General features: G+C 40.1%; 1 protein-coding gene across 1 annotated transcript in view; it reads left to right on the forward strand.

Annotated features, from left to right (window-relative positions):
- Positions 1 to 8417, forward strand: part of fmn2b (formin 2b) — a 50278-nt gene extending 41861 nt beyond the window's left edge. The window contains exons 14-20 of the mRNA XM_033611991.2: positions 161 to 220; positions 824 to 944; positions 1150 to 1242; positions 1483 to 1534; positions 4161 to 4310; positions 5433 to 5514; positions 6845 to 8417. Of these exons, the coding sequence (XP_033467882.2) occupies positions 161 to 220; positions 824 to 944; positions 1150 to 1242; positions 1483 to 1534; positions 4161 to 4310; positions 5433 to 5514; positions 6845 to 6871 (585 nt within the window). The 3' untranslated portion in view covers positions 6872 to 8417. The remainder of the gene's footprint in view (positions 1 to 160; positions 221 to 823; positions 945 to 1149; positions 1243 to 1482; positions 1535 to 4160; positions 4311 to 5432; positions 5515 to 6844) is intronic.
- The last annotated feature ends 5975 nt before the right edge of the window (positions 8418 to 14392 follow it).

A 14392-nucleotide genomic window follows, 5' to 3' on the forward strand; every position in this document is an offset into this window, starting at 1 on the left:
AGGGACAAAAAAAAGTGAGTGAAAAAAAACACAGTCAATGTCTTTGTTAAGTCCAGGTGATAATCATTGTTATCAAGTTTGTAGTGCTAAAGACACATGAGAAATACCTTACAGCTCCACTCTTGAAAATTCACAATCTTTTTCTTTTCTCTTCATGCAGGACAGCATGAAAAGTCTTCTGTCGTACATTGTAGCGTACTACCTCAGACACTTCGATGAGGTAAGGTTTTTATACTTCCTCCCATACTGTAACTCTTTTTCTTCTTCAGACTCTTATTTTTGTCCATTGTTTATTTTGTCCCAAATTGTATACTCTCATATCAGTCTTCCTCTCATATTCAGAGCTACAAGGTACAACAAAGCAAACCAGAGATAGCAAAACACAGTCTGTGTTATGTACACATGATATTCTGTATACAACATTTTCACACCACATTTCCACATCCCTTTGGTGTTGCATCACACCACAGTCAAGCTTTCAATGTTCAGATGTTTATCAATCAATCAATCAATCAATCAATCAATCAATCAATTTTATTTATAAAGCCCAATATCACAAATCACAATTTGCCTCACAGGGCTTTACAGCATAGAACATCCCTCTGTCCTTTGGACCCTCACAGCGGATAAGGAAAAACTCCCCAAAAAAACCCTTTAACGGGGAAAAAAAAACGGTAGAAACCTCAGGAAGAGCAACTGAGGAGGGATCCCTCTTCCAGGACGGACAGACGTGCAATAGATATTTATGACTTAATGTCATAATGTTCATGTGTTTGTGTGTGTGTCTGTCTCTCCGTCTGTCTGTCTGTCTGTCCTTCATCAGGATGCTGGCAGAGAGACGTGTGTGTACCCTCTCCCTGAGCCTCACGACCTGTTCCAGTCTTCACAGATGAAGTTTGAAGACTTTCAGAAAGACTTGGTTCGACTCAGGAAGGACCTGCGAGGTAACACACACACACACACGCACACACATACACACACACACACTGTTGTCCATAAAGCTTGTTTGCGTTCACCAAACACGCGCAAGGCACCTAACCACCCTTGTTGCCTATATAATAACCATGCTGGAATTTCTGTTTACATGTAATTTACACCATATGTGCTCTTGTTTTGGCTGTAATTTCTGTCTGTTTTATTTTTTATCAGCGTGTACATCAGAAGTGGAAAAGGTGTGCAAGGTCTCAGACGAAGACAACCTGCAGCCTTTTAAAGACAAGATGGAGGAGTTCCTGGTACAAGGTGAGTGACAAACACTCCATTATCCTGAGGAACTACTTTCATATTGAACTAATCTGCCCTTAGCATGTGAAAAAAAGTGAGGATAATCATGACCTAACAATGATCTTGTTTTAGTTGCATCAACTTAAAGTGCCCTGTGTTGTTTCTGTGTATATTCACTTTTCCTCTCCAAAGTGCATTATGTACCTTTTCATGATTTATTTCTTGCTTGCTACTTCTTCTTTTGTCCTCCTTTCCTAGCTAAAAGTGAACTGGAGACCCTGGAAACTCAACTCAGCAGCACTCACAAACTGTAAGAGACACACATTACATTCCATACCATATAAACTCCCATTCTCTTTCTCAATCACTGAGAGCACTGTGTTTGTACCATGAATCCAGAGGAGGTCTGTGTACATATCACTGTGGTCAATTCGCATCATAAATCAGTGGACCCATATTCCTTATGTTTAGCAGTTACAACATTACACCACAGATGATGACTAAAGCCCTAAATAAATTGGGGAGTTTTTCCTTCAGTTGAGATGTTCCTACTAAACATAGTTGTAGGTGTTTCAGTTTAACGTCCGTGTAAACTAGTGACTTTCAGCGGAATGCGTCAGTGATTTCTCATAGTAACTTCTGTAAATGGTTGGTGCAAATAATAAACAGATGAGTGTGTATTTAAAAATGATGAAAGTAAAATTAAACTTTTTTACAACACATTATCACGCCGACCTCGTCACATGTCGATGTTTGGTCATGGAATTTCCACATCAAGATTTGACATGCAAGGTACCCTGGGTACATTGGTTGTTGACGTTCTGGGATGCCGTGTCAACCGGCTTTTGCTGTACACACATTGTAACAGGCTAGCAAGTGCCCAGGTGTGCATCACTGAAGAGGCTCCACCTTCAATTCAGGCAAATCGTGCACAAGGAATTGTGGGTATTTAATGCCTGCTATGGATAGACACATGCATCCTTGAAAATTATCTGAGGGATGAACTCAGTCCTTGGTGGAATTTGAAGGATCTTTGACATTGGAACAGTCCTTCGGTGAGATTACATGATGTAGCCTCCTTGAAATTAAAGATCCTTCCTTGACTTTGAGAAGTACCAAGTGTGGGAATCTGAGTGAATAGTTAATGTTTGTTTTTTGTTTTTTTCTATTAAAGAGGCCTAAATGTGATTGTATCTTTGTATTTTGACCTGAAAAGAATTGTGCCTAACCAGTAACTTTGTTGAAAAACATCTTAGGCCATGGCTACAGAGAAAACTCAGCTCTAATTGGTCAAAGGGTGTGCATAGGCGTTATCATCGCTCGTCAAAATGAATCCTCACTGTTACAAGGCTTCTGCTTTCAGCTGTTACTAGGCAACAGCTTCCCCTACTTGTTAGGGTAGTAAGTCAGTAACATTTATTCCAAAGGCCACAAAGACAGTGACAATGCAAAATTAGAATTAAAAGAGTGCATTACCTCAGAAATATAAATAAGCTTTACCTTAATTGGTGGTACTGCAACAGAAAAACTCCCTCTGTGTTATGAAAAATAGTACAAGGTCATTGGAACATTTTTACATTGTGGTACTTCTTCCATCTCTGCCAATAATGCAGAAAAAAACACAACAGAGAGGCTAATGATGTGAATCCATTGCATGTAAAGGTTCTGCATTAAAATTCTACTTCAGTACACACTACACTAAAGTAAAAATACATAAGTATTACCAGCAAAATTTACTTAAAGCATAAAAAGAGTACTTGTTAACACTGATGCATCATTCATAAGAACTATTTTACTGCTGAAGCAGGTCAAGGTACTGTAGAGCTACTTTGAATTATGTTTCATACTGTAGTTCAGTGCAGCAGTTTCCAATGGGGTCGGGCCCCTCCAAGGGGTCACAAGATAAATCTGAGCATTCATGAGTTGATTCATGGGAGAGGAGAGAGAAAAAAAAGCTCTAATACTTGTCAGATTTTGGACTTTTCTCCAGTCTTTGCTTTTTTGTGAAATATTCCACTTTTTAACCTCTCCAGGCCTTTAATTTAAGAATTACTGAAGATAAATATGTTTAGAGGGGAAATGTCTCTTTGGTGGACTCGTTACCAACTAATTTATTATTAGGGGTCACAAGTCCTAAAAGTTGATATCTAGGGGTAGGGTGTCCTGATAAATTTGAACCTTTATCTCTGCATTTTAAACATATATTTGTTTGTGTAAAATCTTAATTTCAAAAGTACCCAGTGGCTCCAGCCAAAAAGTGTAATAAAAAGTATAATTTTGCATCAAATGAAAATACAGATACCTCAGAATTGTACTTAGGTGAAGTACTATTGTTGGTAGATATCCACTCTCTTTTGTTAGCATATTTTTGAACCATATCTTTGGTGGTGGTTGCTGCTTGCTTGCCCCCCATCAGTTCCACCCCTTTACTAGGACCCCCTTGAAAACAAGATTTTTTCCCCCATTAAAGGTTTTTATGGGGGGAGTTTTTCCTAATCTGCTGCGAGGGTCCAAAGGACAGAGGGATGTCGTATGCTGTAAAGCCCTGCGAGGCAAATTGTGATTTGTGATATTGGGCTTTATAAATAAAATTGATTGATTAAAAATTGATTGAAGATGATACTTCTCAGGGGGTTAATCTTAATAATTTCCAAATAGAGCAGAATTTTTAGGCTCCAGTAAGTAACAAATATGTAGTGTAAATTCAGCCCCAAAATGTGCTCTGAAGGTGAAGTTGGAACATGACAGAAATGACACTAGTGTTTTTCATGCCTGTAGGTCCTCTGGTTGTCACAGTTACTCAAAGTGTGCAGTTGCTGGAGCGTCTGCACAGTTTTGTTTTTTTTTTTTGGTTTGTTTTTTTAATCTCTAGTGTCATATTTTCTCTCAACTCATCGATAAAAAGGTCAAGTCAGCTTGTGATTGTGTCCTGTCAGGTTCCTGGAGCTCACAGTGTTATTCTCAGTGAAGGCCAAGGCAGGTGAGAAAGAGACTTCACCCCACACTTTCTTCAGCATCTGGCATGAGTTCTCCTCTGACTTCAAGGACCAGTGGAAGAAGGAGAACAAAGTCATTCTCAAGGACAGGTACATTAACACATGCTGCTCTAAAACCTGCTCTTTTCCATCTTTCTTTCTTTAAAACCAAGATATAAATCAAATATGTTGTATATCTTAGACATATTAAGCTTTCTACTTTAGAAAAGCTAAACTTAACTTGCTTTTAATGCAAAATTAAGATGAGCCAAATGGATTCACACCATGACATTAATCTTGACTGCAAATGTAGTCATAGAGGTGAAGAAATACTTCACCCCACAAAGTACCATTTGTATATTAACTTCTTACCCAGTGTTACATTTAATTAAAAAAAAACTTTTCTCACTTGTCTCAACGGTGAATGAAGAATCCAAACAGTGGGAAAATTCTTGATGAATTGAAGTCATAGGGGTCAACATTTATTAACAGCAAAACTATATCAAAACATACGTCTTAAACTCTCAAGCAACTCATGCAGCATAATCCAATTCTCATATATCCAGTAATATGCTCAGTACTTTCCAAACAGACAGCCCTTTCTGACGAGGAACTGAACTAAAAGTGAAACTTATCTATGTTCTCTTCAAAGCCAGACTCCATTGACAAAAACAGTAATCTTACCTCACTGAGCACATGAGCTGCTGGTCTACCGTCACCTCAATCAATTACTTTAAAACCCCAAAGTCACACAATAACACAAACAAACTAACTGATCAAGCTAACGGTAGACCAGCAGCACCCGGGTTCAGCAGGGTTCATTACCATTTTGGCAATGGAGTTTGGCTTTAAAGACAGCAGAGTTCAAACTTCACTTTCCCATCAGTTTCCCTTTGGAAAGGGCTGTCTGTTTGGGAAGTACTGAACATACAGCAGATGCATACAACATAAAAAAGACTTATTATACTTATTATACTGTACCACTTGTTTGAGACTTTGTAGACAGATGTTGGGATAAAGTTTTGTTGTGATTCAACGTGGTCACCCATGACTTTTATTCATCAAGAGTGAACTCTGTTTTTGGATTCTTCATTTACTGGAAGCATGTGAGAAAAAACGATGTTCTTCGTGAAGTCAACATAACACAGGGAGTAATTGATATACACATGGTCATTTAGAGGGTGAGGTATTGGTGAATTACCATTAATTGCATTAATATTTTGTGTTCTGCAGGTTAAAAGCGGCAGAAGAGTGTTTCCGGCAGGCCAAGGAGAAGGCTTCCTACAGCGTCAAACCCAAACATGCCTCTGGCATCGTAAGTTCACTTTTCACCCATACTTTTTTGATCACTCTATTAAGACTAAAGGAGAAAGCTCAAAAAATATATTTATTGTCTCACAACATACAAAGTACAATTGACAGTAAGGCTTTATGAAATATTTGTTGCACTTAATCAGAAGCAGTATAAATGTAATTAATGGTTTATCACACTCTATAACATCTGAATAAATCAATTTGGAAATTTTGAATCAAATCAACTAGTGTGTGACAGAAAGGGGAGATGGTAAAGGTCACATGATTAACTCAACTATCATATGCATTGTCTCTTGAACAATACACCCCTTGCCCCTACCACTTAGCCCTCACCCCTCCATTTTGCACTTTGACATCTAGGGGTAGGGAGTCCTGATCCTTGCTTGGGATACAAGATGGCTGCACAAGCAACAAAAGACACCCACAAATATATTTTTATTGTTAATCAAGATTTAAAAATTACAATACCACTGTCTTATCTTAATTTAATGTCCTTTCAATGTATTTCGGTATATTTCTTTATGACAAAAAAATCGCTTATAGTATGCTGATGTCTTGGTAGGTAACAAGCAAGCCATCTAGCTAACATTGTGTTGATATTGCTGATTTATGTATGATAGTCCCTCATCCCTCAGGGTAGGACGAGTTGCTAGCCTACCAAGCAGCACTAGTGGCCTGGTAAAGAAGCACAGTTCTATTTTATTTCGTGACTTGTTTGATCGATTGATAGCGTGAAACTAAAGTTGTGAACAAAATCCGAGCATCCAGACTTTTCTATCTCCATTAGATAAATGGCAGAGGTTGTGATAGTATGTTACCATTATTGCGATAGTCGCATCTGTTTATGTAAATGTCATCGACAACTACTGACAGCGTACCAGGGTCTTGAAGGGTTGTCCTATTCCATAGGTAAAGATCTTAACTATTACCCCTTGTTGCTCTCTTCTGATGGTCAAAGGGGCACTCGGAAACAAGGCGTAGGGGTTAAAACAAGAAATGGCATGTTAGGGAAAGATGGCTGTCAGTGCTGGCCACTATCATGAGACATCATGTGAAATTTCTGCCAGTATTGAAGGTAGCAAACCCATAACTTTCAGTGTTAATCTAAGTGTTTGAAAATTGAAATGTGTTCTGCTATCTCTCTGTCAGGAACAAAACAACTAATCAAACTGCTGTTTATCTAAATGTTAACCCTTCTTACTTAAGGTTGAAGACAAAACTCCATTTTAAATCCCCTACTCTTGTTTCTGTAGTTTTGCACTGCTTATTGACAGATGATAGAGACTTAAGATAATGCACTTAACATCTATGATCCTATCTCTTTTCTACAGAAAGCCAAGCTTGGCATGAAGATTTGAATTAGTGGACATGGAATGCTTGTTTTCCTGACTTTGGGCACCAGCAGTGATTCAAAAGACAAACAAAAATATGAAGTGGACAGAAGAGGAAAATGAATTGATGTATGTGCAGCTGAGCCTACTCTGGACGTCTTGTTTCGTTGATTTATTTCTTCCACTTGAATACATTTTGCGTGCTCTGTCAGCTTGAGGCCTTATGTTGCTCTCCTGTCTGATAACTGAATTCAACACAAACATGGATGAGTGCTGCTGAAGGGCCACCAGGCAGCAGGAATCATGGGCTGCTGGGATCACCACAGCTCAGAAACAACATTCGCTGGAATAATAACATTCTGTCTGTGCGGCCTGTATGCCTACATGTATAAAAAACAGATGTCTTACTGATTAAGATTTTTCAACACAACAGAAAAGGAAAACACAGTTCAACACAACCCATGTCATAAATCACATCAGTAGCTTAAATAATTAAGGAATGTAACTTCAAACTGTTAAGCAATCAGATCCACCAGATGTGAAAGCTTGTTTGCAGTGAGATTTTGTGAACGTAGCTTGGAAATAATGGAGAAAGCAGCACAGGAGAATTTAAGGCTGCAAGGCAAACCTCAACTACTACAGGAACAGCGCTTATGGGTCAAAGCCCCGGAATGGAAACTGTGGAGCCAGTTTGGGTCCGATTGGGGGTATACATGCAGGAGTAATTCAACTCCCCATCACATTATCTAGGTATGTTAGTCAGACTTTGAGAAATTTAATTTAGTACGATTTCAGTCCGACTAACATGTTTACATGTACTTTTGAAAGTCCAGTTTTAGTCAAACTAACACAATAAATCGATTTTCTCTAATGTCATGAAAACATACTGACTGAAGGAGCCAGGCACTAATATGCACTCAGATGTGACTTGTGTGTTAAAACAGCGCACTTTTGATTTACTTTTCTATTCAACATACATTTAACATGTTTGTTACACATACTACATCAGCATGCAACATGATTAATGAAGCTGAACTTAAAGATGCACTATGCAGGATTTTGTTAAAAAAAAAACATTGTATAGACTAATACAAAGGTATTCCCTCTCATTCATCACTTATGACCTACTAGAAGTGTGTGGTGGTGTATTTATCCAGTCCATTCTCATTCCCAGGTCGTCATATACTGACACTTCATCACACCTCCCCAGCCTACGATACAGAGGGCAAAGGCACCTTCAGCTAACTCCAATGACGAAAAGTCAACATTTTTTTAACATACTGTTACGCAAGTTATGTAGATCCCATGTGAAAGCAAAGGTCAACCTTGTTTTGATGTGGCATTACATAACTTTAACACAGTCTCAAAGAAATACACTGCTCAAAAGAATTAAGGGAACACTGAAATGACACATCAGATCTTGATGAATGAATTGTTCAAGTTGAAAATCTTTACTGATGTTCATTGTAGAATTTGTTGAGAACAAATTGGCATAATAGGACTCAGTAGAAAACAAAATCATCAATGCACTGAGGGCTGGATTCCAAATCACACTGAAAATCAAAGTAAAAAATTTAAATCGAGGCTGAGCCAACTTGTGTTAATTTTATCACAACAACTCATAATGTGACTCAGTAGTATGTAGGGTCCTGGCATGCCTGTATAGACTCCCAACAATGTCTGGGCATGCTCCTGATGAGTCTGTAGATGGCGTTTTGGGGGATCTCCTCCCAGACCTGGATCAGGGCATCAGTGAGCTCCTGGACAGTCTGTGGCTGTAAAGGGACGTGACATACTTATGTGACTCACATGACTCACATGACGTGGGCTATGTATGTTATGTTACATACTTATTTTAACTTGAAACATTGTGTTTTTTCGAAGTCTAACCAAGTAGTTTTGTTGCCTAAACCTAACAGCAACCATTTGACAGCATTAACCACTTGTTAAAACGTATTTAATCTCGGTGACAGTTGTGTGTCTCATACAGACACTTGAAGCTATAGTTGGTAATGTTGGAGAGCTAGCAAGATTTGAAAGCAGCACCTCCTCTAAGCTCCGCCCCCTGCTCCCCGTCCCATCAGTGCTCCGTCCACAGCCACGAGCCCAGACATGCCTGGACACGCATCCTGCAGTCAGCAGAGCAGCGGAGAGCCGAGTAAAATAACAAATCCCCCCAAAGCAAACAAATAATTACCTGTCCAACAGAAAGACAGCAACCTCTGCATCACTTTTCAGGCCCTTCAGCTCCCTCAGTTGTCTCCACCGTTCAAAAGCTGGACTGCTGTTGATGTCTGGTTTGTCCTCTCACTTTATCCAAAGTCTTTTCTGCCTCTGACTTTCTCTTCTCAGCCTGTTGAGTGGGGTGAGCCGTTACAAGTAACACTGGAAGTGGTACTTTTGGCTGCATTTTCTCTGCCATTGTGCAGCAAACTCCTGCTTACTCAGTATTTCTGTTGAGGAGTGTGCTGAATATTTCTGGCAACGGTGACACATGATGAGTGCGCGCAGGGAGGAGGGAGGGACGGACAGAGGGACTCAGGCAATACGAGACATGAAGGCATCTGATTGGTTCTTTCCATTCGCACCGAATGGCAGGATTGGTCAGAGTTTTTACAGGCCTGCAGCTGCCACAGAGGTCGGATTTTTTTCATTCCTTTTTCTGAACACATTATGTATTGACTACTCTCAAGATGGAAGGACCATTTTACCCAGTATGACAAAAAGTGTTTCTGAACAGGATTACCAACTATAACTTTAAGGATGCGCAGTGTGTCTGTTTGAGATGCAGAGTGTTGGTGTTTGACGACCTGAAAATGAGAATGGGTTACTTAATCTGTAAAGACTTATTTTGCTCTGTTTTGGATGTTCTTGGGCACAGCATACAGGTGTGTGTGTGTGAGGGGGGGGGGGGACTTCATGAAAGGGTAGCAACCAGGTACCAGACCCCGAGCATCATTGAAGAAGCTAAAAGGAAGCTTCAAAAATCACAGACAGAGCACACAAAAAACACAGATATAGCCAAAGAGCGTATTTCTTGGGTTGGCTTTCACTTTAGTTGGCGATACTGTTTACAAACAGTAACTGAAAATTTCTGCATAGTGTGCCTTTAATGGTTCATTCTTGACCATGGAAACATCATTTAACAAAACAATTTCAACTCAGTTAAATGTGGTAGAAAGCTGAGCAACTGGCTGAAGAAAAAATAACATGCTTTTGGTGCAGGTGGCAATGCAGAGAGGCCATTTACAAAGCATTTTATATTTTGGTTCATAATTCCTCAACCCTGAGGCGTACAATACAAGCAAAATCATTTTTCTTGATGTGTCTCTTTAAGATTACACCTGTTTTCCACCATTTTGCATTTTAAAAAACAAAAAAGGGTTTTCCCCCATTCTTACTATTTTCATCCAATCTTGAGTCTCCTCTTATATGGAGTAATGTTATTATTGCAACTGATTATTGGCCAACATTATTCATCTTGAATGGTTATAACCCTTCAGGCTGTTCTCATGCACTGTTCATAAGTTTTCCTATGAAAAATAATGCACCAAAATTTGTACATATCCCACATGATAATGAGCCAGTAATTTGTGTGTAACTGATGTATTTGAGAAGGCTGCAATCACAAGACCAGTGCACTGAGTAAAGACAGAAGTGGTCCCTTTAAGGAGGCAGGTGGGGGTGGTGTGTCAGGACTTTCCCAAGGAGACCACTGTTACTGAACTTTCAGTAAACTAAACCTAACCATGCTTTTGTTGATATTCCTGTATTGGCATTCCGGAACTTGGGATGAGAAGTGTTGAAAGTTACATACTATGTAACTTTCAACATGGTTAGGTTTAGGCAAGTAAGGTTACGCAGGTTAGGGGTTAGGAAAATAAAGTGATGTAAAGTTATGTAGGGTTAGGTTTAGGGAGCAAAAGCACATGGCTACCAATGCCAGGACTTCAACAAAAGCACATGGTTAGGTTTAGGCTACAAAAGCATGTGGTTAGGTTTAAAAAAGAACATCATGGTTTGGCTTTACATTCACAAGGGAAGCAAACATCGGGCTCCTGGCTGACAGTCCACATTATGTCCAGTGGCATTATAAACTGATGCCAGCCAGCATCGTATATATGAACTGCAGAAGATGGCTCTTGGTGACAGGTGTCTGACACCAAAATCACTGACCACGTGGTGGTACTCAACAACTTTGGAATGAGAACGGACTGTAACTTTACTTGCCTAAACCTAACCTACGCAATTTTAGTTGCCAAAACCTAACCATGTAACTTTACGTTAAATATGTAACATCATTTGTGGGGTGCTAATTCGTAGGATGTCTTATGAAGTGTATGAGGATACATTGAACCCTTGAATACACTAGACCACAATAATATATGTTTAAATGGCTCAAATGGCTGACTCATGTTAAATTTTCAAATTCATTTTAGCCCAAAGCCTTAATAAATAGCTACTCTCTAAGATTTTGATCACCATCAGATAACAGCAGGATTGTCCGTTACTGTTTTTTAACTGAAACATTTTAAGAAACTTAACATTTCTGCACACATTTGTATTATTAATTATTGTTAATAATTAATTATTTTAGGGGATTTTGCAGCTTTGGTGAAAGTATGAACGTAGAATATTTCTTGTTTTGTTTTATCCTTTGAACTTGACCTGGGCGCGTGAAGCAATCCCAGCAAATACACAGAGCCAGGCCTCAGCAGCAACTAAAGTAAGAGAGGATGAAATAGACTGTGAAAGTGACGCATTAATTAGCAGTGCTTGTGGACACTTGGTGATATCTGGTTATATTGTGCAAATATTACTGACAGCTACAAAAAACTTTGTTGAGAAGTGACGAAAATCTGGATTATCCCAGACGACAGCCATGGAAACGTCCTTTTAAATGCCGCAGTAATCCACCTCACCTCATTATCAGCACCCTCTACATGGACTTTTACACACTACCACAATGCTGTTTTTGATTCTACATCCTGATTGTCCAGTCAGATTTAGCCTCTTAATAGAGAATCAAACTCAGTATGTCTTTGTATAGCAGTGTTAATGTGCAGGAGAAGAATGTCACTGTAAACTTACATGTGTAATTTTAATGTATGTTCAATGATATGCCATATCACACCAGATATACCATAGGAAGTGTGTGTGTGTGTGTGTGTGTGTGTGTGTGTGTGTGTGTGTTTTCTCATTAACTGGTTGATCACATCTCTGTGGTTGAAAGCTGTGATGGAGGATGTGTATGGTGCATTAAATTACAGCTATTGAATTTTGTTGCAGAGTTAATGACTTTATCAATGTAAGGTAATAAATTGTTAAAAGAAAAAACATAACTGTGAGACACATTTTGTGTTTCTTTCATTGATGTCCTTTTATGCTGGCCAGCATGATACTCTCAACAGGAACATGATGAAGTTTGAACAGTTTCATGTGCAATAAATGTTTGTGTGTACATGTATATGCGGAGAATGCATGGGGTCTGGGAGCGGTGTAATTTATGTAAAATAAAGAGAATGAATTCTGCATTATTTTTGTTTTATGCAATATTTCATTGTGAATAGATCAGGGATTAGGGATGCATGATACTGGATTTTTTTGCCAATATCCAGTATGCCGATATATATCAATTTATTTAACCAATAACCAATACTGATATTGCTTATCCAACACCCCCAATCCACTGCAAGCCACGTCAAAGAGTGCATCAAATTGTTACATTTATGTTTTAAAGGTTCACTGTGTAAGATTTAGGAGGATGTATTAGCAGAACTCGAACATAATATAATATAAGTGTGTTTTTCTGGTGTATGATAATCTAAATATAAGAATCGTTGTGTTTTCACTACCTCAAAATGAGCCGTAAATATCTACGTATGGAGCAGGTCCATGTCTACAGAGATCACTATGTTGTGCAGCCATGTTTCTAGCTACAATGGACAAACCAAGCACTGGCTCTACATAGGGCCATTCAGGTTTTTGCGCCAGTCATCATAATTGTAGCCTCTCAACGATGAGTAGCTTTGGATAAACACAGATGAAACTGTTTTAGTTAGTGTTTTTACCGGTTTAAATTATGTGGTCCATTTGTTTCGGAGAAGAGGAAATATCTGTGGATAATTTGGTTCCTGAACATCTGGATCAGAAATAGGGAGAGCTTACATTCAATTATCAGAAAACAAAGGTGAGCACACATAGCAGGTGCTGGGCGAGCAGGCTGTGAAAGACTTGCCAAACAGAGCAGAACACTGATTTGTAACATGAAACTGCTATATCCAGTGTTTTATCACTTTAATTCACCCTATTTGTTTTGGGAAGGAGGAAGTTACCTCTGCAGATCATCTGACTCTCAGTAAAAACTTTCCTGAACAATGAACACTGAAGGAATTCTAACTGGGAGAAGTTTCAGCTGGTTGCAATCAGCAATCCTCACCAACCCAGAGAGGGTAATCCACCAGTTTCCGGCAGAGAACCATGGCCTCAGCTTTGGAGGTGCTGACTCTCATTCCAACCACTTCACACTCAGCTGCAAACCGCCCCAGTGCATGCTGGAGGTCACAGTGTGATGAAGCCAACAGAACCACATCATCTGTGAAAAGCAGAGATGCAATTCAGAGGTCCCCAAACTGGACCCCTTCCTCATCCCGGCTGCGCCTCAAGATCCTGTTCATGAAAATCGTAAACAGGATTGGTGACTACCTCAGCAACCTCTGCCAGGGACATGGGTGAGAGTTCCCCCAAGTCTTCAGGCTCTGCCTCCTCCACCGTGGATGTAACGGAGGTTCAGGAGGTCCTCAAAGTGCTTCTTCCCCCGCCTGACGATGTTCCCAGTTCGGGTCAGCAGTTGTCCTTCTCTGCTGAGCACAGTGTGAGATAAGCCCTGCTTTTCTTTCCTGAAATGTCTAACGGTCTGCCAGAACCTCCTTGAGGCCAATTGAAAGTCCTTCTCCATAGCCTCCCTGAACTCCTCCCACACCCGGGTTTTTTCTTCAGCAACCCTGACAGCTGCAGCCCTTCCGGCCACTCGGTACCTGTGTGCTGCTTCAGGAGACCCCTGGGCCAGCCAGACGCGAAAAGCCTCCTTTTCCAGCCTGACAGCCTCCCTCACTGCTGGTATCTACATGCAGGTACTTAGGTTGCCGCCATGACAGGCACCAACAACCTTCTGACCATAGCTCCTAGCAGCCGCCTCCACAATGGTAGCTTTGAACATGGACCACTCAAATTCCTTGTCCCCAACCTCCCACAAGAAATTCTTCTGGAGGTGGGAGTTGAAGACCCCACGGACAGGGGCCTCAGCGGGATGTTCACACTCACTACACCTTTGGGTTCACCACTTCTGTCCGGCAGCCTCCCTCACCATCTGATCCAATTCACCACCAGGTGGTGATCAGCTGACAGCTCTACTCCTCTCTTCACCTGAGTGTCCAAGACACACGGCCGCAGATCTGATGACACGACCACATAGTCGATCATTGATCTTTGGCCTAGGGTGTTCTGGTACAATGTACACTTATGAATAGGGGTGAGTTTGTGTACAAA

Source organism: Epinephelus lanceolatus, chromosome 21 (assembly GCF_041903045.1).
Source record: "Epinephelus lanceolatus isolate andai-2023 chromosome 21, ASM4190304v1, whole genome shotgun sequence".
Classification (NCBI taxonomy): Eukaryota; Metazoa; Chordata; class Actinopteri; order Perciformes; family Serranidae; genus Epinephelus; species Epinephelus lanceolatus.